Source organism: Homarus americanus, unplaced genomic scaffold, assembly GCF_018991925.1.
Source record: "Homarus americanus isolate GMGI-L3 unplaced genomic scaffold, GMGI_Hamer_2.0 scaffold18547, whole genome shotgun sequence".
Taxonomy (NCBI): Eukaryota; Metazoa; Arthropoda; class Malacostraca; order Decapoda; family Nephropidae; genus Homarus; species Homarus americanus.
Window position 1 is genome coordinate 1526420 of NW_024725521.1, and position 26798 is coordinate 1553217.

General features: G+C 35.6%; 2 protein-coding genes across 2 annotated transcripts; one reads left to right on the forward strand and one right to left on the reverse strand.

Annotated features, from left to right (window-relative positions):
- Window positions 1–147: 147 nt before the first annotated feature.
- Window positions 148–3165, reverse strand: LOC121865222 (60S ribosomal protein L21-like). Its single transcript, XM_042364573.1, has 3 exons — window positions 3000–3165; window positions 2308–2441; window positions 148–384 (listed from the first exon to the last, which is right to left on the reverse strand). The coding sequence occupies exons 1-3, from the start codon at window positions 3126–3128 to the stop codon at window positions 165–167; spliced, it is 483 nt and encodes a 160-aa protein (XP_042220507.1). The 5' UTR covers window positions 3129–3165; the 3' UTR covers window positions 148–164.
- A 1390-nt stretch (window positions 3166–4555) lies between these two features.
- Window positions 4556–26769, forward strand: LOC121865224 (ubiquitin carboxyl-terminal hydrolase 12-like). The gene is given in 10 exon segments (XM_042364580.1): window positions 4556–4698; window positions 11056–11136; window positions 14105–14321; window positions 16573–16653; window positions 19524–19568; window positions 19571–19704; window positions 21016–21168; window positions 22838–22975; window positions 24840–24983; window positions 25341–26769. Coding segments are annotated over 10 exon segments (1104 nt in total). The 5' UTR covers window positions 4556–4695; the 3' UTR covers window positions 25449–26769.
- The last annotated feature ends 29 nt before the right edge of the window (window positions 26770–26798 follow it).

Below are 26798 nucleotides of genomic sequence, written 5' to 3' on the forward strand. Positions count from 1 at the left end.
TTCATTAAAAATCACCATTTTTCACTTTCTTGCCATTAATAAAAAAATCTGTTGTTTTACTTTTCTTCCACCACTAACTTATGAGCAACAAAATAAGTCTGCTCATTACCGTAATGGAAAACACTTGGGATTAAATAAGAATACAAATAGTAACCCAGGTTTATTTAAGCAATGAACTCATATGGCAGAGGTGTGAGGAATTCTGGGGTGTTCTCGGATATGTTCACCTTGTGTGCTGGGCGGGGCTGGGCAGGTTGTCTCTTACACACAGCCTTGATGCCCTTGGATTTAGCTTCATGCTTAATGCGGTCATTCTCCTTTACACGCTTCTTGAAGTCCTCACGGCACCTAGAGTGACTCAAATGTTCAACACGGACGTTCAACCTGTAAAGAAACATTGCTAATCAGGACAAGATATCACAAAATTAATAAGTAAATTCAAGGACTTAATACTATATTGCTAACCAAGCTAATTTGGGAAATCTTAGCTTACATCAGTGTAAAAGAAAATTTCAATCAAATTTACGGTCACACAAAATTATACAGCAAGTCCCCACTAAACGAAAGGGTTAGGTTCTACTCAAATGCTTCGTTAGGTGGATTATGTTCATCGAAACCAATTTTCCATATAAATTAATGTAATAAGTGGGGATGTGTTCCTGTACTAGGTTTTGTGATAGAATATACTGTACTGTACCAAGCTCTGTGACAAAATAATTTAAACAAATACTGCAGATAAAAACAATTAAACATGCAAAAAATAAAGGTACAAAGTGTTAGGGAGGGGAGTAGGGTTCAGAATAAGGGGGGGGATTTGCTAGGAACAGTGCATGAAAATGGCAACTGTTAAAACTTTCATTTGGCATTTATTTACTGGTTTACCAATACCTGTACAGTATTTTTGGTTGTACAATATTGTATCATGAATGACAGTCATAGTAGAATGAGAGATGGGCAGAATGTCGGTGAGATGCAGTGAGTGGGTGAGAGGGAGGAGGTGATGGGAAGTAGATGATGCGTCAGTCAGTCTGTTTGGCAACATTGGCTGCAGCACTGCCAGACACAATTGAACAGCAGATATCTACCGACAAAATTGAGTGGAAGTATAAATGAACAATGTAATGTTCCTTCTACATAATGTTGCCAAGGATTGCCAACACGGTTTTATGCCGGGGCGCTCCTGCTCAACACAATTACTCAAGGTACTGAATGTATGGACACAAATTCTGGAACACGGTGTTAATATTGACAATATATACCTAGATTTTGCAAAAGCTTTCGACAGCATACCCCACGAAAGGCTGAAAATTAAACTGGAAGGGTACGGGATTTGGGAAAGTGTCCTAGAGTGGATCGGAGACTTTCTCAAGGATCGCAAGCAGCGTGTGGTGATTAATGGCACAAAATTGTCATGTGTACCCGTTACAAGCAGGGTACCACATGGTAGTGTATTGGACCCGCTGTTGTTTGTTTGCTTCATAGATGACATGCCAAAAGCTATACATTCCTCCATACAAATGTTTGCGAACGATGCCAAGTTATTTAGGGAAATTAAGAACTAAACAGACTGTGAAGGGCTGCAAAAGGATCTCTCTGAGTTTCAAGATTGTTCAAAGAAATGGCTGCTGAGATTCAATGTCACAAAGTGTAAGAGGATGTACCAACGGTAAGGAGGTGAATCATGTCCTAACGGGACGAAGAAACTGCAGTAATAGAGATTGATTGTGAAAAGGACCTGGGTGAGTATGTTGACAATGAACCAAAGTTCTCAGGCCATTGTGAGAAGGTGAACCAAACAACTAAATTATTAGGTCTTAAAAGGTCATTCAGATATCTAGACGGTCCGTCCCTCATAACAGTCCAAGAGTGAGGTGGTTTCCCACCTGGAGTACTGGTCCCTGAGATATGCTAGGGACTGTCAGTTGATTGAAATTGTCAGGAGGGCCACCAGATTGGTGACTGCACTTCGGTACCTTAGCTACCCTGAGAGATTAGAGCACCTGCAATTTGCTTGATTATACTACAGACAGGCAAGCTGATCAGTGGTGGTGTAGAGGATTTAAGTAATTTAAGTAAATCTCTCTTCAGCCTGGGAAACTGGAACACAACACAGGACACAAGGCTGCAGAGTAACTATTTTCATCCAGTTTTTCAGTATGATTAAGAATATTTATATTTGTAATAAATCTGTATTTTACTGTTTAGTTGTGGGAAACACATTTACACTGTCTTGATATTAATGGACATTATGAAATTCATTTCACTCTGAAAAGTAAAAAAATAGTGGAAACTTTGCTTAAGACCCACCTCTTGGCAAGGATCTTGCCCTTGACTCTCTTGTTGACAATAACACCAACAGCATGTTGAGTAACGTTAAACACACGACCTGTTTTGCCATGGTAACACTTGTGAATGAGACCCTTTTGGAATGCACCATTTCCCTGAAATGATAATAAAGGGTAAATAATACCATATTTAACAGCATATCAGACAAAGTTTTTTCTTTCTGAGAACAAAAAAATATGAAAAAAAGAAAAAGAAAACTGATCACCCATAAGCTGTCTCCTGTCGACTAAATTATACCTAACCCAACTCCAGAATTAAAAATATGTCATCTATCAGCATATGAGACTTGAATTTAGTTGTATTTTAGAGAGTCCATTATTTGAATGGACATTAACCGGGCGACTGTATTTCTCTAAATATTAATTGTGTGTGCATACCATCATAAAATTAAGATGTAATTGTGTCAGAAAAAGTGGAGTTTGGGGGTCGGCCCAGTCTCTATTTCAATTAATCCCATATGTTCTGTCATTTCATTTACGCGGGCCTCCACGGGTTCAATTGACCGCGTAAATGCAGACTCGACTGTACTTATATAATCTATACCACTCGTATACACTCTCGTTAGAAAGCTCCAACTTTCCCTAACAGAATGACCACCAGACTAACAATCAGAGTTCTCAACACAAACTACTCAATCTTTTTTTTTTACATACCTTCAAGTCAACAATGTCGCCAACCTTATACACTCTCAAGAAGGTAGACAAATGTTCAACACCATTCTTCTTGAATGGACGCGCAAACATGTTGCGCGTTCCACGCCGTAAACCCTTGGGATTCGTCATTTTGGTTTATCTGGAGAAAAATTATAAGAGTTATTTAAAGAAAAGGATCGATGAACAGTTAACACATTAAATACCGAAGCATGTTTTGGAGCTCTCTTAACTGAACTGCCAATTAAGCTCCACCCACAATAACCTTAGATGATGATGGGTGATCGAGAGACGTCTAAATAAAATAATTGTCTTTATATAGATGCTGTTGACCAATGAAGTCCAACATACAGAAAGATCCAGTGCAATAAGAGACCTCTAAACACCATGTACAGTATACTGTATATAGAACACACAATATTGACTCTCAGTAAGATAACATTAGTAGGAACTTAACTGGTCACGGCAAAATATCCTCTGCCTTTTACCATTTGTTATATTTTGTCAATAGGAACAGCTTTTTTAAAACCACTACCGTCACAAATGGACATTAACTGCAAAGTAAATTTACGCAATTAACGTAAATCTGAAAACATTGCATGTCATCTGTTTGTTTACCGTCAACCCGTTCAGTCCGAGCTCACTCTCACACCCACAAAAATGTAAAATTACAACATGATGATTCAACAAAGTTGCTTTCATTGGTACCAGATATCAAAATAAGTACTTTCAGTTTAACATAGCGAGGATGGCTAGGAAGTTAAGTAGGTTTCTTTGGTTGGTTAGGTCAGGTTGTAATATGTCATAATAATAATTAACGGTTTATAGAAAAACTTCAGCAGCTCGAAGGCTGAAAATATACATTGGAGAGAAATGACATTACATAGGCAGTGGATATTTTGCCGTGACTGGCTAAGCTCCTATTAACGCTATTTTACCGTGAGTAAATATAAATTGGATAGATATACAAGTTAAGAGTTGGGTACAATCAGGGCCAAAAGCTACAATGCTATTTCCTTCATTCTTTAACGGGTAGTTCCCGAGAGGAGCTATATGAACCCACATCTACGGGAGTTCTAGCTTTATTAGTTTTATTAAATCGCTTTTTATGGCAACAAAAGACCATGATAACGCCAGTACCACCAGAGGTTGTTCCACGTCGTCCACATTTCCCTTTGACCCAAACATATTTCTCATTTTCTACACACTTTACAACAACTATAATAAAAGTTTAACTGTAAAAGGATAGCATAATGCATCACGATAATTCTAGCACTCATCTAATAGGAATTTAAGTTACAATAGGATTATAAAAAAGGAAATAATGGATAACAACCGAAGTCCAAGAGCCACTCACATGTGCCAGGTAGTAAAGAGCGACACTATGGCGCTGCGGCAGACACCTCAACTAACATGTACTATATAAATAAAGATATATTTTTTTTAATATTTCAAAAGATATTAGTATTAAAAAACATATAAATTAATACTTTATAATATTATTTAAGTTTTATTAGTATTTAAGTAATTTATTTTTGTTTATTTTTCTAGAGAGGATTGTGGACCTGGCAGACGTTGACTGTGTGGTAAACCATCCAGCTGATCCTCGGCCCAAGTCATCCTCTAGTTAACTATTTCCTTCACCTATAAACCTCATCACCAACAAACGTACAATCTGGATCTCTTGGGATATTGTAAAATGGTAAGTGTGAGTAATGTTTTATGGCGAAATATATATTCCATTATAGTGAATATACCGAGAGGTGAGGCAGGACCCATCCCCCGTGTATAGTGTATTACCCACCATTTATAACTCAGCCTCTCATTACCTTAGTGTTTTGTTACGTAATTACTAATGATTGTGAATTGAAAATGTTTGGGAGAGGCATAGTTAGAGAGACCACCCCAATCTTTGTGTAGTTTTATAATAGAACGGTAATACTCGGTAACATCAACTCCTGACAACCAATAACTTTAGGAAAATTTACTTGAAGAGAACACATCTTACCTCTAGCATATAACAAACAATGGGGGAACTGTGGTAATCTTGTACTTCACAAGTGTAAAACCTCGAACTAACCTAACCTAGTGTGTACAGCTGCCTCTCCATTTATGTGATAATTACAGTATTGAAAATAGTTGTGTAAATTGTTAAGGGTCAATTTTTATTCATGCACTGGTGTTTGGATATTAAGAATATGTTTTTCTGATGTTATTTGATGAGTTTACAACGAATTTGGTATTCACATCAGCCGGAAATTAATAGTTTTTTAAATCCTCCCCCACCCTAAACCATCAATCTTAACAATTTTTTTTCTCGAGTAAATCACAAATATAAAACCAGCAAAACCAAACCTAACCTGACCTACCCTAACACTATTTTTCTGATGAAATATTGCAATTGACGAAAAATAATCTCTATCACAATGTTGGCACAGCTCTTTCCACCTGTTCAACCATATCTGGTTATTCTGGGACTGAAAAATCAAATCTCCGCTCCCGACGCACCCATGCATTGTTTATTGGCTAAGACAAAAAATTCTTGCCATATTATAAGTCTCCTATCGCTATAGCCAATAGGAAACTCCCACACCACCCTCTGCACATGTGCTGTAGAGGCTCAAGAAGCCAACACTGGGTGATGGGTGGTCATACCTTCTCTGTGAAACGTAAACAACAAATTAATATCTCGGTTATCCTTAATTTCCGGCGGGAATATCACAGAAGAAAAGGGTCTTAGAATTGTCTAAACATAACGAAAACATATTAATAACAGCGGGAGAAATACCGGTGCAAGATCGAAAATTCACCTTGTTAAGAGTAGGGATTTTTGTTGTTAATAAGTCAGTACCCAATATTATACCAGTCCATGTAAGATCGGCGACTACTTTCACACAACATGCTGAAAAACAATCTGCCTCGGGCACAGGAAAGCCCCTCAGCAGATCACGGCCTCATTACCACCCCAAGATAAATTAGTGAGCTCCTAGGCTCCTAATTATCTATGAAACGAACAATTTCCACAATAAATGATTATCATATCAGAACTCACTGATGAAAATATTGTAAGAAAATAAACAGTAACAAAAATAACTCGCTCATTGGCAGGGCTGTGGAGTCGAAGACAAAACCTTCGACTCCGACTCCTCAAATTTTTATGCTTCCGACTCCGACTCCTTGGCCTATTTGTAACAACTATTTCTACCATCCTAATTGTAATTTGTATGTTGTAACCTGCATAGGTAAAAAGTAAAACACCGTGGCTATACTGCTACAGCTTTATTAATGATCTGGACGATATTTAAGAACTACAAAAAGATGATAGGCTTGACTTTCAAAGTTTCAATCAAAAGAAAAATAAATTTATTAAGAATTCAAGATATTAACTAGAAAACACCATTTACATGTATATCTAAAAGTTCGATCTCAGCATATGAATTTTGTTTAAGCTCATAATCTGATGTGGATCTAAATGATGATCTTACAATTCCTTTTAAAGTAAAGTTATATATTTATGTACATTAAAGAAATGAATACCTTATTAAGGAAAATGGATAAACCTTACAGTACATGATTAAGTTATTAAATTAAATTTGCCTTAATCTCACCAAAAACAGGTTGTAGCTAATTGTTTTGTAGCTGAGAGCCTCTGTGCAGTTTTCAACGAAACAAAATTTGATATAATTCAAAATTTCAAATGGTAAAGAAGAGACTATCGTCCAAAATTATAGTGCTATACTGTGCCTGCTACAATAAATTCATAATAATGCTTATAAAATGGAAATAAATTCTTTTAATAATTTAAGAAAATTAGTGGGATCAGTGGAATCACTGCAATGAATATGCCTGAGTTCATATATTTGTTCTTAGGAACAGAATAGCTTCAGTCGGAGTCGGAGTCTGGACAATTTTACCGACTCCGACTCCACAAGCCGAAATTTCCTCCGACTCCTCGACTCCGACTCCGACTCCACAGCCCTGATAGGTACTCCTGAATGTGCTGCTTAAGGATCTGTTAACCAAAATTTGATATCTTGATTATAACTTGTTCAAATGGCTTTTAGAAAATGTTCAAATGATTTTTAGAATATTTTAATTACTTTTGCAATGCTAATTACTCGCCACTTATGGGTTTTCGAGGTCATTTCTTGGTGCTTGTGTATTATTCTGGATGTACTTAAATAGTTAGGCACATTAAATTTTAGTTCAGAGAGAAAACGTATTTTTGGCCAAAAATCCTTTAAGGCTTTAGACTTACAATTTTTGTCATTTCGGCCAAAAAATGGATTTTGTTCAAAATTTCAGTATAGGTACTCCTGAATGTGCTGCTTAAGGATCTGTTAACCAAAATTTGATATCTTGATTATAACTTGTTCAAATGGCTTTTAGAAAATGTTCAAATGATTTTTAGAATATTTTAATTACTTTTGCAATGCTAATTACTCACCACTTATGGGTTTTCGAGGTCATTTCTTGGTGCTTGTGTATTATTCTGGATGTACTTAAATAGTTAGGCACATTAAATTTTAGTTCAGAGAGAAAACGTATTTTTGGCCAAAAATCCTTTAAGGCTTTAGACTTACAATTTTTGTCATTTCGGCCAAAAAATGGATTTTGTTCAAAATTTCAGTATAGGTACTCCTGAATGTGCTGCTTAAGGATCTGTTAACCAAAATTTGATATCTTGATTATAACTTGTTCAAATGGCTTTTAGAAAATGTTCAAATGATTTTTAGAATATTTTAATTACTTTTGCAATGCTAATTACTCGCCACTTATGGGTTTTCGAGGTCATTTCTTGGTGCTTGTGTATTATTCTGGATGTACTTAAATAGTTAGGCACATTAAATTTTAGTTCAGAGAGAAAAAGTATTTTTGGCCAAAAATCCTTTAAGGCTTTAGACTTACAATTTTGTCATTTCGGCCAAAAAATGGATTTTGTTCAAAATTTCAGTATAGGTACCAGGGCTGTGGAGTCGAAGACAAAACCTTCGACTCCGACTCCTCAAATTTTTATGCTTCCGACTCCGACTCCTTGGCCTATTTGTAACAACTATTTCTACCATCCTAATTGTAATTTGTATGTTGTAACCTGCATAGGTAAAAAGTAAAACACCGTGGCTATACTGCTACAGCTTTATTAATGATCTGGACGATTTTTAAGAACTACAAAAAGATGATAGGCTTGACTTTCAAAGTTTCAATCAAAAGAAAAATAAATTTATTAAGAATTCAAGATATTAACTAGAAAACACCATTTACATGTATATCTAAAAGTTCGATCTCAGCATATGAATTTTGTTTAAGCTCATAATCTGATGTGGATCTAAATGATGATCCTACAATTCCTTTTAAAGTAAAGTTATATATTTATGTACATTAAAGAAATGAATACCTTATTAAGGAAAATGGATAAACCTTACATGATTAAGTTATTAAATTAAATTTGCCTTAATCTCACCAAAAACAGGTTGTAGCTAATTGTTTTGTAGCTGAGAGCCTCTGTGCAGTTTTCAACGAAACAAAATTTGATATAATTCAAAATTTCAAATGGTAAAGAAGAGACTATCGTCCAAAATTATAGTGCTATACTGTGCCTGCTACAATAAATTCATAATAATGCTTATAAAATGGAAATAAATTCTTTTAATAATTTAAGAAAATTAGTGGGATCAGTGGAATCACTGCAATGAATATGCCCGAGTTCATATATTTGTTCTTAGGAACAGAATAGCTTCAGTCGGAGTCGGAGTCTGGACAATTTTACCGACTCCGACTCCACAAGCCGAAATTTCCTCCGACTCCTCGACTCCGACTCCACAGCCCTGCTCATTGGTTAGTCCTTTATATTAACCATTTTTTCATCTGAAAATGGCTAAATTAAGTACAGTACTGTACTATATTTTAATTTCGCAGGCGAAAATAAATCCCTATGTGATAATTTTGCCTCCCTCATACATCAGCTGTGAAGGTGAAAATCTTGCCGTTGGCTGCAATTCCGTTGTATTTAATGATGGAGAAAGTGCTCTGTATGTATAAATTTCACCGTGGTCTATTGTTGACATTCGATTGAAGGTCTCAAAATGTGACTACCTGAGGCTTACGCCGCACTGGCCTGATGATGCTGAAGGTTTAAGATATGATTGTAGTTTATAATATAGATCAGTGATTTTCAACCTTTTTCATCTCACGGCACAGTGAGCGGGGCACTAAAATGGTCGAGGCACACCATCAGTATTTAAGGATAGAGTTGATCATTTAAAAGAAAATGAATGATAAGAATGTGTTCATAATTTGAAAAAAAACTAATAATTTATTAATTTTATTGACAAAAGTATATTGTTGATCATGGTTTTCAAAATAATATGAAAATTTTGTGCATACAGTATTTGTTATTACTACACATTGAAACAAGATGTCATTGAAAAAGATGCCATTCGTTAAAAAATAATATAAAACTTTCAGATATGGATTGTATTCAAATACAAACATGAGTAAAAATAAAAGGCCTTTGCTTACATAAAAATATCAGTAGGAAACCTGTGCTTGGTGTTGTCGTTCCTTGTCCGAGGTCGAATGGTTGACAGGCTATTTAAACTCCCGCGGCACACCTACGGATGCTTCGCGGCACATTGGTTGAAAATCGCTGATATAGATGGTTGAAAGCAATAAACAAGTTAATTCTGAGTTCTGTATTACAAAAGTAATACACAAAATATATTCATATTTCTTGAATAGGCTTTAAAATAACTTGTACTCCTGATTGTTTTAGCCACATCGTAACACAGCCTTAAAGATGTCAGTAACAAAAATAATCTTCCGTGCCTAATTTGACATACAGTATAGTCTTCATTTACGCGGTCAATTGAACCCATGGAGGTCCGCGTAAAACGAGAAACGCGTTAATGAAATAACAGAACATATGGGATTAATTGAATTAGAGACAGGGCCGACCCCCAAACTACACTTTTTACGACACAATAGTATGTTGTAGTAAAAATAACATCTTAATTTTATGATGGTATGCACACACAATTAATATTTCGGAGAAATACAGTCGCTGGTTAATGTCCATTCAAATAATGTACTCAACTCCCCCTCCCTCACCAGCTGGTGGAATATTAGTCCGCCAATACAGTAATCGGTTCTAGGGCTTAAATTCGTTTCCATTTGAGTCAATATCAAGAAGGTTGTACTATTCAATAATTTTCCAAGTTTTATATTCAAATTTTTAGTCATTTTAACAATTATTTAACATAATTGAAGTACAGTAAACTAGTTTTTAGTGCGCCAAACAGCCACTCGTTTCACCAAACAGGCGTCAGTTTGTATCTCTGGTCAGTAGAGGTAACATCTTGCTTGAGACTGTTGAACATAAACTATTTTTATGTTTTTACAGTACAATTATTGGTCATTCTGAAATTTATTTTACATATTGTCAATATATAGTGCAGTGCAGTGTTGATTTAAAGAAAATAATCTTGAATTTCACTAGTGAACTTAAAATTTTATGGGTGAAATGACGACATGAAGCATGGGGTGATTTCTCTTCCTCCCCCACTTCCTTCTCTTCTCCCTTCTCCTCCACCCCCACTTCTAATTCCCATCATCATCAACCAGGAGCCTTCTACATACACACCTCAAAGTAAGTGTACTGCATTTATTTTTAGTTTGTATGTAATTTTCGGTGAGCTGGAACCAATTACCCAAAATCCCATTGAAACAATGGTTTCGGTTAACGAACGACCTACTGGAACGAATTGTGTTCATTAACCGAGGGACCACTGTATAAGGGATATCGTCTGTAAAGGCCACACCTAAGAAATGAACTCATACTATGATCATATTGTGTGTGTGTTAAAATTAATACACTGGTAAAAGTTGAGTCATTTCGTGCGTGGTCATAAACACTTTTCATTAAGAACTTCATTCATTATCCTTATTGTTGTAAAGTATACCCAGGTAGTACTGTATTGAATATTCTTTTCTGTAGAGTGCAGTGCATCCTTACTGCTGCCAGTTACTCATTTTACCTAATGGGAATATGTCTCTTCCATAGGGCGCTAATGCCTCTCAGCTGGAGAAGGAGATAGGGGCTGATCAGTTTCCTCCAAATGAACACTACATTGGCCTCGTAAACGTAAGTACTGTACTGGATTATCTTTTAAGAGATTAATGCGGAGCTCAAGTGACATACATACATACATACATACTTACATATACATACAGGAAAGCCTCCGATTATGACTGTTCTACTAACGATGATTCATATTTAAGACCCTAGTTAATTTAGAACTCGATTCAATTTATACCGTTATTTTCTTCGTTTTTACAATGAAAATAGAATAAAAATGAAATAAAATTGCATATAAATAATAGCTAAACCCTGATATGTATTATACAAATAAAAAACCACACCTTGCGCACCAGTCGCAGCTGGCGGGCCTTTTGTGTTCATGCATCTGAACAGGAGAAAAACTTTTTCAGGTTTCTTACAGCAATTTTTGTCCCTATTCAATATGAGCAAGTGGTGGTAGTGCTGGTTCACAAGCTACAAGAAACTGTTAAAGCTTAGCTGAGAAAGTAGGTATTCAAATGATATGAAAAAGGTGAGAGGTTTGTGGATATTATATGGAGCAAGCGATGAACATATTTTCTGAAGTGGATCCATTAACATAACAAAGCATTAAAATTAACAGGGATGTGAAAAAACACATGTAACCCCTATATAAAAGTGTGTAATGAGAAAAAGAAAGCAGCTGTGCAAGGTTCTTTTGACAGTTTTATTATTCAAAGGCCTAAACCATCAAATTCAGCCTACTACCTACAAAGTAGGTCCAGACATGGGTTATAAATGGAGAGTTGCTTCTTAAATCCGGGAGGTGTACTTTATCTGGAAGACTGTTCCAGTACTTTTCCCCATTTTTCAGGTACTGTACAGTACCTTTTTACAATCAAATTGATTCAGGATCACAATTCACACACGGCCTTGGTTGTAGGGTTTTACCCACACACTTGTTCACTACACTGAATTTTTTAATCCTGACATGGATGATAAAATGGGATTTCAGGATCAATACTCCTTATCTTTACTCTTGTCTTTATATATCTTGGATGATTTCACCAAAATTCAACCTCCACTTCACACAGTCTTGCTATATACTGTACTCTGTTTGAGACAAATGTTCATTACAGTACAGTATACAGTAAACCCTTCTAATACCCCCTGTACTGTACTAATTTTTACAAGCCCTGTCCATTAATGGGAGAGTTCTTCCTCCAAGTATACAGGAAATAATACAATACCTTACAGGTAAACCTCGATATACGATGTCTTGTTCAGCGATATTCCGCTTTAACGATGGTCATGAATTAAGACCATCTCCCTATATATGATAAAAAAGATTTGCTTTAATGATACCTATGTATAGCCACCGATATCCATTAGTTGGATTTGTTTTTTTTATCTCTAGTGCAAACTATAGAGTGTATATACATATTCAAATTAATCACTGTCTTGTAAGGATTCCAGCAATGCAAATTATATTTTCTACATCAAGTCAGTGACCTTTAATAAGGAAACAATATTTAACCCTATGCACCACCATAGGGAATGCACCTTTGGCTGCACTTGTCAGCCGTGGAAATGTCTACTCGTTGTGCTTGGTTCTTTGTTAATTGCATTTCCCCTCGATCGCGTAGCTCCACGATTATTGTTCAGCATTGTTGGCTGTATGTACACTCTCTAAAAGATTACTCTGCACCTTTATGGGGTTATACAATACAGTATGAAACGCCAAACAAAGAAATCTGATAACACTCATCACGACTTCTGTCGCAGTGATGGTTGTACTGTAGATGGTTTCAGAGCCAAGGGTGAAGAATATCTTTTTTTGTGAGTGTACATTGTACTTATCAGTGTTATTTGTTTTTTATTTTCTTATACTGTACGTAGTGAGAGAACTGCACCAACATTTAGATTGAACTGTGTTATGGTGACTGTGAAGTGATATTTTCTGTTGTGATGTGACTGTAAATTACTTTGTCTATGTTATTGTGAAAATGGTGTAAGCAGTGTCGGCTGCTGTCACTGTTTTTACATTATCATCGTTTGCTGTGTTTTTGTGACTGTGAAGTGAGCAGTGTAACTTTGGAAATGTCTGGGAAGGCCAAGGCATCCGAGACAACCATGTCTCTGAGGTGAAGCATGACATTGTGAAGTGGCATGAGACTCTCCCAGAGGCTGTGTGGGAGTCAGAGTGATGTCTCAACTTCACCTACAAGAGTCCCATTAGCCTTGAAGGGGACATGTGATGATGACCAGGCTTATTCTTCATGGTGTGGTTGTACGTGCCATTGCACACAATTGTAAGGGGGAAGAAGTTTTCAATTTTACTCATTTTATTGTGTATTTTTTCCTTCTTTCTTTAGACTTGTTCTTTCTTCTATGTTTTATTCTCTATAGTATTCCATTTTCTAATTCAACTTCTCAAAGTAATTATTTCTTTAAGTTTCTTTCTTACTTTATTTCTTCTGTTATCTATTTCTTAGTTATTTTACTTCTTATACAGAGAACATTACCTCTTAAACATGTGGTAGCATGGCAAGGTCTAAGGCACTGACCATGATATGTAAGATGGTGTGGCTCTACCTACTGTACTGTACTGTACCTCTTAAGACAAACACTGACCTGCCAACCTTATTATTGTTAATTTACAGTATCTTAACATATGGAGGGTTTATTTTAAAAATAGTTTTTATGAAATGTGTTATAGTACTGTACAGGATAATAGTTTTTTTCTTAATGAATGTATTTATAGTCAATATTATTTTGTTTAACATTTTAACAGTTAAGTTCAGTGTGTTGCTTGGCTTCATCTTGTAAATGTTAGCTGTGGTGAGTAGCACATTCCAACATGCAGCAACTGACCACATGGTTATAGCAGATGTCTGTTATTGAGAATATCCAGTATTGAGAAGTCCTTTATTTAGAGGGTTTACTACAGTAATTTGACTGACTAGAATCAATTTGAAATTCCAGCATGATTTGGTATTCACATGTTTGTTTGCATTTACTGTATCTATAACTTGTCTCTTTATCATTTCAGTTTGGTAACACATGTTACATAAACTCTGTACTTCAAGCACTATATTTTTGCAAGCCATTTCGGGAAAAGATCCTAGAATACAAAGCCAAAAATAAGCGGACAAAAGAAACACTGCTGGCGTGTCTGGCAGATCTGTTCTACAATATAGCAACACAAAAGAAGAAAGTTGGGAGTATAGCACCCAAAAAATTTATAGCCAGATTCAGAAAAGAAAATGGTAAGACTAATTGTTATCATCTTTTTAATATAAAATTTTATCTCAGATTACAGTCCCTTGACATTGTACCTGAGCAATGTGCCCAATGCTGCTGGTACAGTGATATCTCCTTTAGCCGGAACAATTGGTGCAGAGCACTTTTGGGGATGAGAGATTTCCGAGTAACGAGACGACTCTCTCAAAGCCGGAAAAAAAATCCCTCATCCCGGAATTTTACGGGTAACAGGAAAATGTTCTCGGAAGTTTCAGAAATTGCCCATTACATCATCTCTTGAACTCAGAAAATCTCCCCCATCCCCGGAATTTTCCGGGTGGGGGAAATTTTTTCCACTGATTTTCAGGAAAATGTAACTGATTTTCACCTCTCAGACCTGGATTTTCCGGATATCGGGAAAATTTTCTCTGAATTTTTCAGAAAATGAGTCCCTCGGAAAATTTAAATTCCGGCTATCGGAGAGTTCCTGATTTGAGGGATTCCGGCTATTGGAGATATTACTGTATTGATGTTCTGTACTGTTTATTTACTGTACATTACATACAGATGCATTTTCTTTTTCTATTATTTTAACATTATGTTACTTGAATATTCCTGGTGTTTATCTTAATTTAGTGCACGCATTGTTATCTTAACACCCAACCAACTTGTTGCTTATTTTATCCTGATCCTTTGTAGTACTTCTGAATATGTTATGGATAGGACTAAATACTGTACCCCAAGGACAATAAACAGTAAGGACAGACCGCTTTAACGTCATAGACTTTAGCTCCGCCCCATTCAGTGATTCACATCATCTGGTGAGTTGGGGCAGTCACAGATGGTGATGGCCTTGCCTTGGTTGACATTTGATTGTTTCATTTTATTATTTTTTTTTTTTTAGAATACTCATAAGGCTAAGGCTTTTCTGTGGCCAGGTATAACAAAATGAACCCTGTACGCTCACATAGTCCTCCAAAAACTAAGTGATATAAAAAGAAAAGAAAAAACTGGCAAATGTTACAAGGAAACACCCAGGGGAGGGAGTGCTGGACATTTTGCTGATGACATTTACCAGACATGACAAGGTGAATGTCTGAGGGTACTCTGACAACTGGATATTGTCTTATAATGTATACTTAAGAAAATAGAGCATATTTCTCTAGGCATTAAGCACTCTTCGTCTCTCAAGGGACATCACTTTGAGTATTTTAGAGTTAACCCTTGTTATTTGCTGGGGGGTTAGGTTCCACGGAACCCTGCAAATTGTCAAATTCTGCGAATAGTATTAGCAGCTATAGTATTGTATATTTGAGATGCTTGAGTCACCCATAAAACATAACTGCATATGATAAAGTATTTCAGTTTGTTTCTTTAAATACACGTACAAGGGTGAACATCAATGAAACAATGAAATTATACAATATATTAAATAGTAAGTTTGAAATAAGAAATAATGATGTGGAAAGGGAATTGTGTGTGAAGGAAGTAGGAATGATGGCTGGACTCCAACAGAAATTACCCATTTTATTATAACAGTTTACAATTTCACCATAATTCCTATATTAATTAGGTTCACTTGGTGCCAGGTTAATAAAACATTATCTTAAAATAATAAGTTTTCCTGAAAATAATCCCTCAATCAACCCCTGATGAGATCTTGAGTTTGCTTATCAAGGTGAACAACTGAGCAGCCAGCCTGCTTGCCTGTCTCCATGTTGGTGTAATGGTGTTAACCTGAAGATGATTATGAGAAGAGAAGAAGCTGCTTATGTAAGAGGGAGGGCTGCTGGGCTTTGAAAGTTTGGAGAAATTTTGCATCGGGGCAGACTGAGATGGTTTGGGCATGTGAATAGAATGGATAAGACTATTTGGGTCGTGAGATGTATGAGTCTGTGTGAAGGGGAGAAGAACTAGGAGTAGGCCAAGAATGAGATGGGGGGGGGGGAAAATTGTTAGAAATGACCTGAGTGAAACACATTATGAGAGAGGCTGCAAGAGACCACACACACATCATGGAGAGCTACCATCACGTAATCACAACTAACCCACCTAAGTATGCAAAATAGCCGCAAAACATTGATGACAACGACGACAACGTATCCAATGATCACGAGTTTTATGATGACATAATAATGAAAAAGCTCACTACTTTATAATTATGTACTATGCTTTTGACCCAAAGATCAACTTTTACCACTCCCTCCATGTGAAATGAATAATGTGTTTTGTTTGATAATTTTTACTTTCTCTAATATGTAAATTCTTTTCCAACAGTTAAGTTTGACAACTATATGCAACAAGATGCTCACGAATTCTTTGTTCAGTTAATAGACAGCATCAATGAAACTATCATAGGTAAGTCTACCAGGTTGTATGTAAATTTTGTTCATAATCTTCAGAGACAGTGTAGTTGTTACCTGTACCTACCATATAGGAGACAGTGTAGTTGAGTTAACGAATTACCATCTTTAAGAATCTTCAATTCGGTTAACGGAAAAAAACGATTAACGAAATCCTTACGAAAATCGCGTTTTGTTTTGAACATCAGCTGATAAGCTGAGGAGGTACTCGGCCAATTCAGTAATCTCTTCTATGTTTACATTCGTTTCCAATGGAGTAAATATCAAGAAAATTTTGCTCTTTAATATTTGTGCATTTTTTTTTATACAGTATTAAAATTATTGGTCATTATAAAATTTAGCCATCCAAGCTCTGTCTACATAAAGTTTTTCAACTATTATTTTTGGCTCGATATATGTAACTTTATTCATTTATTGAAACTCATTTAAATGCACACACTGTCCCAAGAGCAAAGCTGAACTGTAAATGGCAAAGAAAAAAAGAGATGGATTGGGAACGGCAGCATATACATGCGCATTTAAGGAAACCACGTCATTTATCTTTTTAAGAATATGTACAAAAGATTCATTATTGTTTATTACTGAATATGTATTTGATTGAATTAATGTTTATATATGTGAAATGAACAATGCAATTCAATAATAATACATAGAATACCTGTATTAAAACACACACGAGGAGACAAGACGGCATTGTTTTCGTGAGTGAATATGATTCTACATAAGAAACTGAAGAAAATAAGACCCTGGTTGTAGCTGTAGTGAACTTAATATAAAATAATTTAATACCTGTTTGTATGTTTTATGTAATGTTATTTAATGTTAATAAATGGAACACTAGAAGTAGCTAACCGCTAATGGTAAAGAAATAAAGCGAGACGATTGGGAACACCAACGTATGAACAGTAAGTGTGTACATGTGAAAACATATCGTCATTTGTTTACATATGAATTTGAAAGCAACACTTATTTGCTGTTCAGATGTGTTTTAAATAATATTTTATGAATGTAAAACAAAAATTATACTCACCAATGGTGGTAAAGTCTAAAACGTAAGGACAGCCAATGAATATTGTGCGAGTTTTTACTCAGATGACGAAGTCATCAGGTTTAACTCTGGCTGAAGCTGTAGCTTTCCATGAAGCTGTTCCTGAAACTGTAGCTTTCCATGAAGCTGTTGCTGAAACTGTTCCTGAAGTTGATGTTGAAGCTGCTTATGATGCTGAATTTGAAGGTGTAGCTGAAGTTGATGGTTTATGCCTTCGAATAATAAAGCTGTCGAAGGAACCTTGCACAGCTGCTTTCTTTTCTCATTATACATCTTTATGTAGAGGTCATTTGCATTTATTTAAATTTTAATGCTCTGTTCTGTTAATGGATCCACTTCAGAAAATATGTTCGTTGCTCCATATAATATCCACAGACCTCTCACCTTTTTCATATCGTTTTAACACATCTAGTTTCTCGGCTAAGCTTATACACTTTCTATTAGCTTTTGAACCAACACTACCATCACTTGCTCTTGCTCATGCTGAATAGGGATGAAAAATGCTGTAAAGAAACCTGTAAGTTTTCCCTGTTCCAGATGCATGAAAACAAAAGGCCCGCCAAGCTCCGACTGTTGTTTATCACTATTAGCCAGGCAGCTTTCATAAGGCGCTCTTAATTTTTTTACATTAATTTTTATTTTTTATATAATACATATCAGGATTTAGTTATTATTTATATGAAAATGGAATTTTATTATATTTATTACGGTATATTTTGGTCGAAATACGTAATGAAATAAGGACGAAACTGAATTGGGTCCTAAATTAACTAGGGTCTTAAATATGCTGTTGGTTGAACCATTGTTATTGGAGGCTTTACTGTATTTACATGCACAAAATCATGTTTTCCACATAAAACCACTTTAAAATCACTTTCAATAATTGTATGACAAAACATGCAAAAATCCACAAAATATCCTTGTAAAATAGTGTGTCTTATATGCCGGCAAATGATATATATATATATATATATATATATATATATATATATATATATATATATATATATATATATATATATATATATATATATATATATATATATATATATATATATATATATATATATATATATATATATCCACAGAAAATTTTTGCAGTAAAATAAAAACAAAGAGAAATGCTTTATAATTCTCCAAGTAGTACATATTAACCAATTATAAGCTACCCGGTATGTACCATATAGAGTCCCTCTCTGTCCAAGATGGTATACCATAAATAGTTGTACAGGGAGTCCACATTGAAATGAAATGACTTTGAAGCCTTATAAATTTTTATTTAATTATGCAAATGGGAATAAGCACACAGCTCATAGTCAGCATGGGTAAGTTCCATTTGGTGTATGGGTACATCAGTGTACAGTATGTTAGGGTAGACATTCAACGTGTGCACCATTCATAGCACGGTCTAAGCCACAGTGGTACTCAATTTCCCTCCACACATTTTTTTAACATCTCAGGGGTTACGGAGGCTCCTTCCTTGATGCCTGGCTGCCAGATCTCTGGCTGGGTAGAGACATGCATATTCTGTCTACCTTAACTCGCTCAATTTTTTCTTTGGGGTTATGTGAAGTCCAAAGTGCATTCCACAAAGTTGCAGGGTATTGTTCAGCTGAAAGAGCACTTCACAGGGTCGGTGGCCTCCACGACCTTCGAGATGTCTAATAAGCTAGTGTCTAATATTTAAAGTTTGCCATTAGTCTTTCTATGCATTTGAATTACCAATTACCGTTGCCTTTAGGCTGTACCCAAAAGCAGCTTGAACCAGCAAAATTGTATGCAAACATATCCATTATATTTGATTGTTCCTATTCCAGAAAAACAACTAGCCGGTCGAAGTAGACAACAGGGCGAGAGAGTGATCAGCAGGCAGGTTTAGGTGGGCAACAGGACAGTGGTGGTGGAGGGGGGAACAACCAGCAACAAGATAATACCTGGGTTCATGAGATCTTCCAGGCAGTTGTCACCAGAGAACTCAAGTGTCTTAACTGTGAAGCTGTAAGTACAGGATGGTGACTATTGTGCTCATTCAGTCCATCCATTGTAGAATCGGCTGAATCTTGAGTCATTACTTATTTTTATTTATCTTTATTTCATTACCATCCTTTCAAAGACTTTACCTAAACTTGATCAATAAACAGTTGGTGTTTTAATTCACAAAGTGCCACTTCTTCTTAAAGGGAGAAATGATGAGAAATGTACAGTATAGTAGGATTTCAAGTTTAGTGAGTTTTAGCTTCACGATTCATAAGTTTTGCGTCACTTTTAAAATTTCCAGCTTTTCAAGAATAGCTATTTTCATTACCAGTTTCATGAGTCATTGTTGAGTGGACAGCGAGCATTGTCACAGTCTTTTGTTATCCGTCGACCCGCCGAGTGTTTTTTGTTTACGGCGTAACGGTAGTTAGTTTGAATGAGCGAGCGGTGCAGTGACCTTGGATTATATAACCCATTGTAATTACGTTTTGTGAGATTCTTGTTTAATCATTAGCGATTCTTGTGTATTAATGATGAGTGAATTGAGTAATGTAAATGTCAGGAACAGTTCTGGTGGTAATGATGGCCATAGAGAAGGTCAACAAGGGAAGCCCCAAGCCAAGTTTGTGCTACGTAAGCACTGCTGGCTAGTCTAGGCTTTCCTTAGCTGATTGTCTTTTATTATTAAATATGAAAACATAATTAATGAAACAACTGTTAAATGCTTCCCTGTTAATTGAAACATTAACCCTTTAAGGAGTACTGTAGTGTTGCACTTTACTCTGGCTCATGTCTAGAGTTTCATTCAGCTGAGAGAAACTCCTTACACTCAATGTGCTAACCTGATAACTGTGGTAGAGTAATTCACCAATTAACCCCTGACTTGTTGATGTTGTAGCTATGCCAGAATTCTTTGATGGTTGGGTTTCCCTCTCCATCTGTCACCTCAAACAGCTGCTTCATCAACCTCCTCTAGTAGTAGGCCTCGAAGGTGGTGTTAAGGGGCAGAAGCATCACACTGATGATGTCAGTCCACTCATCTATCGAAGGCGGGTGTGATGGCGCATTGTTTAGTATCAGGAGAAACTTGTTGGCGGTGTTCTGCTTTTCATCATACTCCTCAAGGTGCTTGGAGAGATGCCAACCATGTAACACTGGCACAACCCTGTCAGTACTCAGGCCTTCTTGCTGGAGCGCCAGATGGCTTAATTTGAGGAAAGATAACACCTCTTATAGACTTGTCTCATACTCTAACATGTATATTGCCCTATATCATGTATAGTACAGTACTATCCTGTCCTTAAGATTGTATTATTTTATAATATATTGCAGGTTCGAAGCACAGATGAGGTGTTAAACAACTTATCAGTTGAGGTCCACCAAAACACAAGTATCACACACTGCTTACGATGCTTTTTCTCCACCGAGACCATTAGTGCAGAAACAGTTCAATGTGAAAACTGTTGCTCCCTCCAAGAACACCAGGTAATACTTCAGTCATATTTATTTATTTATCTATCTATTTATTTATCTATCTATCTCTCTATTATGGATTTATTGTTTTTTTAAAGTTCTGTTTTTTGGATGGTATTCCATGTCAGAGGAGAGTTACTACTTCTTTCTCCATTGTAAGACTCATCAGGCACTGTGTCTAACTAAAAATACTAACATTCACAAGGACTTAAATCCCCCTTTTTATGATATTTCACTCTTGTAACATTAGCAGTATTCCACAATGTAAAACTGTGTACAGAGTAAGAACCAAGTATCTTCCTAGCTTTGGCCAATGAATATTGAAACCTAGTGTATTGGTATGCCTGACTGGATATAAGCTTTGGGTTGTTCAATGAATGGTGGTTTAAAATTGTGACTTTATTATTCCAGTTGTGGAATATGAGCACATACAGCCAATAATGAATGATCATAGGAAAAAGTGATTTTGCAAATGAAAGATGTAACTGGCTATCTTTCCAGGGCTCCACAGGCTTGCCAACTATTTACGATGTACACAGGTGTGTGTGTGCAAGTCTGATGGCTAGACTTTTCCGTGATATATTTGCCAAAAGTTGGGAATATAGTTGTTTCTTACACTGTATATCTGTAAGTAAGATTGAAAATTATATGTGTAGTCGTGTTAAAAATGGCAGGAAGGATTATGGAAAAATGCAAATACAGTAAGTCATCACTCAACATTATCCCAGACAACATTGCTGATCTTTAGATGCCCATGATTCCATCAACGTTGTTTTATGACCCGCCCAATTTGTTATAACATCGCTGTAACGTTGTCACCCAGCATGGAGTACTTTGTATTGTGCACAGAATATGGGGTTAAGACCTCTCAGCATATGGGCCTATTTAAATGTTTTTGCTGCAAATACTGTACTGTGACCCATCAAAGTGCTTCCAAGTGCCTATCAAGTGGTAGTGATGCTAGTGTTGTGAAGAAGAAATGCAAGACCATAAGCCTTGCTACAAAAATGGACATTTTAAACCATTTTGATAAAGGTGAACGTGCTGTGGACAATTGGTGTAGCATTGGGCCTAACCCCCACAACAGTGTGTAATATCCAGACCAACACAGACAAGATTAGGGCTCATTGGTGAGTACTGTACAATAGAATTTATTTTATTTTATTAATTAAACATTAATTTAGTTTGTTTATCTTTTGCATGTCACTATAATAAATATTTACTGTAAAAATTCTATTGAATTTATTTACTGTATATGTAATGTATTTTATGGGACAAAAGGATGCTGGGAATAAAATAAGCATAGTATTTTATATATTTTTTAAGGGAAAATTTGATTCTGTGGACGTGGTTTACAAGAACGAAACCAAACATTAAGTGAGAGTTTACCGTATAATAATAATAATGTTGGTCTTTTGTTTGTAAAAAATGCCAGTTATAACAAATTCACTCGTGCTCAAAACACTACACAGTCAAAGACTCAAGAATACTGTACAGAGAAACACTATAATATTGTACTAAAATAAAATATCGTAATAAGTGACAGTTCAATGTCTCTTGCAAAAAGATAAAAAAATAGTATCCAATACTGTACAACCTTTTCCGGCAACTAATAAAGTAAATGTAAAATCTCGTATGAATACAACAATTATAATTTTTTGTACATTAATTTATATTCCAGAAACGCACCAGAGTTAAGAAGCTACCAACGATACTCGTCCTCCACCTCAAAAGATTTCAGTTTCTGGGTCAATATAATCGCACGTTAAAACTCTCTCACAGGGTTGTCTTTCCACTAGAACTACGTGTCTTCGACACAGTAAGTTATTTCCCTTGTTATATAAATCTGTTAATATTGGTTTTTGTGCAATGAAATATTTGTTTTCCATGTAGCCTTGTGCTTCATGCTAAGCTTTTTAACTCTGTGCCAGTTTCAAGTAACTCGTAGGTCCTGTAAGTATAAGGTTTGACGTCAGGCTCTGGGGAATGCATCTCCAATTAATATCATTTTGATTCTTATGAGGAAAATTTCCCAATATTTCTCAATATTTAGAACGATCCTTTATGCTAATCCAAGGTATTCCTGTACAGGTATCCCCACCTTGCAATAGGGTTGAGTCTGGAATTTCATATATAACCAAATCAACATAAAACCAGGAGCTCTTGAACATGGATTTCAGTGGCATACATTCCTGTCCTGTCCGACACAGATATATATTACAGAAAAAAGCTATCTTACATTAATTAAATAAATAAAGTTAAACATGTGGGGTTGATCAACCTCAACTGTGTAGTCGAAAGCCATGGAGAAAAAAATGAGTTTCTTTCCTTCTGTTTGTGTTATAAATATATACAGGTCCCTCGGTTAACGAACACAATTTGTTCCACAGAGTCGTTCGTTAACCGAATCCATTATTTCAATGGGATATTGGGTAATTGGTTCCAGCTCACAGAAAAGTACATACAAAGTATAAACAAAATGCAGTAAAGTACACTTACTTTGAGGTGTGTATGTAGAAGGTTCCTGGTTGATGATGATGATGGGAATTAGAAGTGGGGGTGGAGGAGAAGGGAGAAGAGAAGGAAGTGGGGATGGAGGAGAAATCGTCGTCTTTTGGACCCATGCTTGATGCAGTAATTTCACCAATAAAATTTTATGTTCACTAGCTGTAATTACAGATTATATTATTTAAATCAACAGTGCATTGCGCTATATATTATCAATATGTTAACTAAATTTCAGAATGACCAATAATTTTAATGTAAAAACGTAAAAATACTCTGTATTCAAGAGAGCAACAAACACGATGTTTCTTCCACTGTAAACAAAGTTAAACCGACGCTTTGGCGGGTGAGTCAAGCGACTGATGGGCGCACAAAAAACTAGTTCCGTGTACTGCATAAATTATCAATATATTAACTAAATTTTAAAACTAATAATTTAAATAAAAAATGCAAAAAATATTAAAGAGCACAACCTTCTTGATATTTACTCCACTGGAAACGAATGTAAACATAGAACCGATTACTGTATTGGCAGACTAGCTGATCAGCTGATGCGCACAACAAAACGTGTTTGTCGTAAGGATTTCGTTAATCAAGTTTTGTTTGTTAACCGAATTGAAGATCCTTATGGGAGCTAATTCTTTAACCGAAATTTTGTTAATCGAACCGTTCGTTAACCGAGGGACCAATATATATATATATATATATATATATATATATATATATATATATATATATATATATATATATATATATATATATATATATATATATATATATATATATATATATATATATATTTCATTAGTCCAATAGCACGCGGACTTCTACATACAATCAACACCTCAACCCGCCAGGACTCGAACCCACGGCCCACTAGCCCATGACTGTGACCGGGGAACACTAACCGCTGGACCACCAGGATACTAAAAGCAGTCCTAGACTTTGTTATATTTCACACAAAGCCTGTTCAACGAGCTAAATCTAGTGACGAAATTGCTAATTTAACAACTCATTGTGCCATATGATGGGTTTTGTTGACATCGTTGCCTTGGCGATGCATGCTCATTCATGATTATGATGTCCCAATCACTGTTCATATTTCATTGAGGCTTCATAATAAGAATGATAAACATAGTCTAAATTCTGTATAGTGTTACACATATTTTACTTTCCAGAGTTCAGATGCTGTAAACCCTGACCGCCTGTATGACCTAGCAGCTGTAGTGGTTCACTGTGGCACCGGTATCAATAGAGGACACTACATAGCAATTGTTAAGTCGCACCGGTTCTGGTTACTCTTTGATGATGATGCTGTTGATGTGAGTATTTTGAGAGGAAAATTTTCTTGTTTAAAGTTATTGCTAACCATTAATGAATCGAATTTTACTTCCCCCAATTAGTTTGTTTAGTAGTTGGTTCCACTGATGAAAATTACTACAATTAATGTATATTCTTTTGAAGATAATTTATTTGGGGGGATGAATTTTTTCCTCCCTTTTCAAGCAAATTAAAATAATATTTTCCCTTGATATTGCTTATACCCACAAATGTATTGTATATTAACTTTTTTAAGCTTTTATACTCAATCCTATTATATGTTTTATTGTACATGTACTGTATGTGTGTTTGTTGTGTAGTTTATAAATTTCCTCTTTTTTTTTCTTTTTTTGTGACAGAAAATTGATCCTTCAGTTATGGAAGAATTTTATGGCCTAACGTCAGAAATACAGAAGTCATCAGAAACTGGGTATATCCTTTTCTATCAGGCCAGAGACCCAACGTAACTTTAAAGGAGTCGCCAAAGAAAGTGGAATCCGTCTGTCATGTCCAACCGGTTCTTCGGAGGCTGGCGAGCAGCTTTAGTCATGTCATAAAGAAGGAAAATTAGGTAGAGAAAGAAAGTACAGGAGTTTTGAGCATTGTGTCCAACAGGGGTTGAGAGTGGGTGTGTAATAAATGTATTCATCTAGTTCAGGTTTATCATAGAATGAATGCACCCATGTACTACTGTACATTGTATCTGATCTGAATAGTTATTTCACAAATGTTATTATACTGTAATGTATTGATTATAATGCACATTGTAAATAAGAGTTTATCTGAGATTCTTTACAGTCTATTGTAGGTGTAAGAGCTGGAGAATTCTTGATCAACTTACCTTAAAGAACTATTTCACCCCTGTTAACTTATCCCTTCCTTCACTTTCTTCTGTTTTAAGACATTTTTGTTAATTGTGTGAATCATCATGTTCCCGGTTTCCTAAATTCTTATTTACAAAGCAGTTCATATATAAATTGAAATTTGATTATGCATTACAAACTACTCATACAGAATGATCTATTTTAAGTACAGTAATACAAAATGCCAACAGGTGGTGATTATTCATAAAATTGGTTTCTTGCACATTACCATGTGTACAGAGGCTACTGTTCTGTTAACTGGTTTATTTTACATAATTAGGTTGAGTTGATTCATGTTAGCACTATTGGAACCTTTGACAATAAGGAGGATGCAACTCGTACAAACTTCAGAACCACACAGGATCCATCCAATACTCCAGTGTACTGTAGTTGTTTTGTGAGCAGAATTTGGTAAGCCAGAGTTTTGACTTTGTATCATGGTAGATTTTGATACAATGCTTATTTCAAGGTTTTTAACATGAAATGAATGGTGAATTATTATTTATTATAAAATATGTGTATCTTGAATCAGCAAAGTTCTGGTCAGGTAGGTCTTGGGTCATGGAGGTTAAGGATTGGATTGGTGTACCACTGCAGAAGAAAAAATTGTATATACCTGTATGTATACATATAGTTTGAAGTGCTCAGTATATTGAATCATTGAAACAATTCCCTCTAAATTTTTTAATAATGAAAAGTTTATTTATTTGCTTCTTGAAAGGATATTGATGATTCTTGCCAGTCTAACCTCTGTGATATCATAATGATTATTTTACAGGCTGGAACAGGGTCATGGTGTATCCTTCAGAGGATCAACTAAACCTTTTCGGAGGCAGTTGTACTGTTTTCTAATTATATATTTCCCACTGTTAATGCAACACAGTTTATTGTATAATGCTGTTGAACAGTAAGAAAAAGTTGAACATTTATCGTTTAATTTCTCCTCTGCCATAC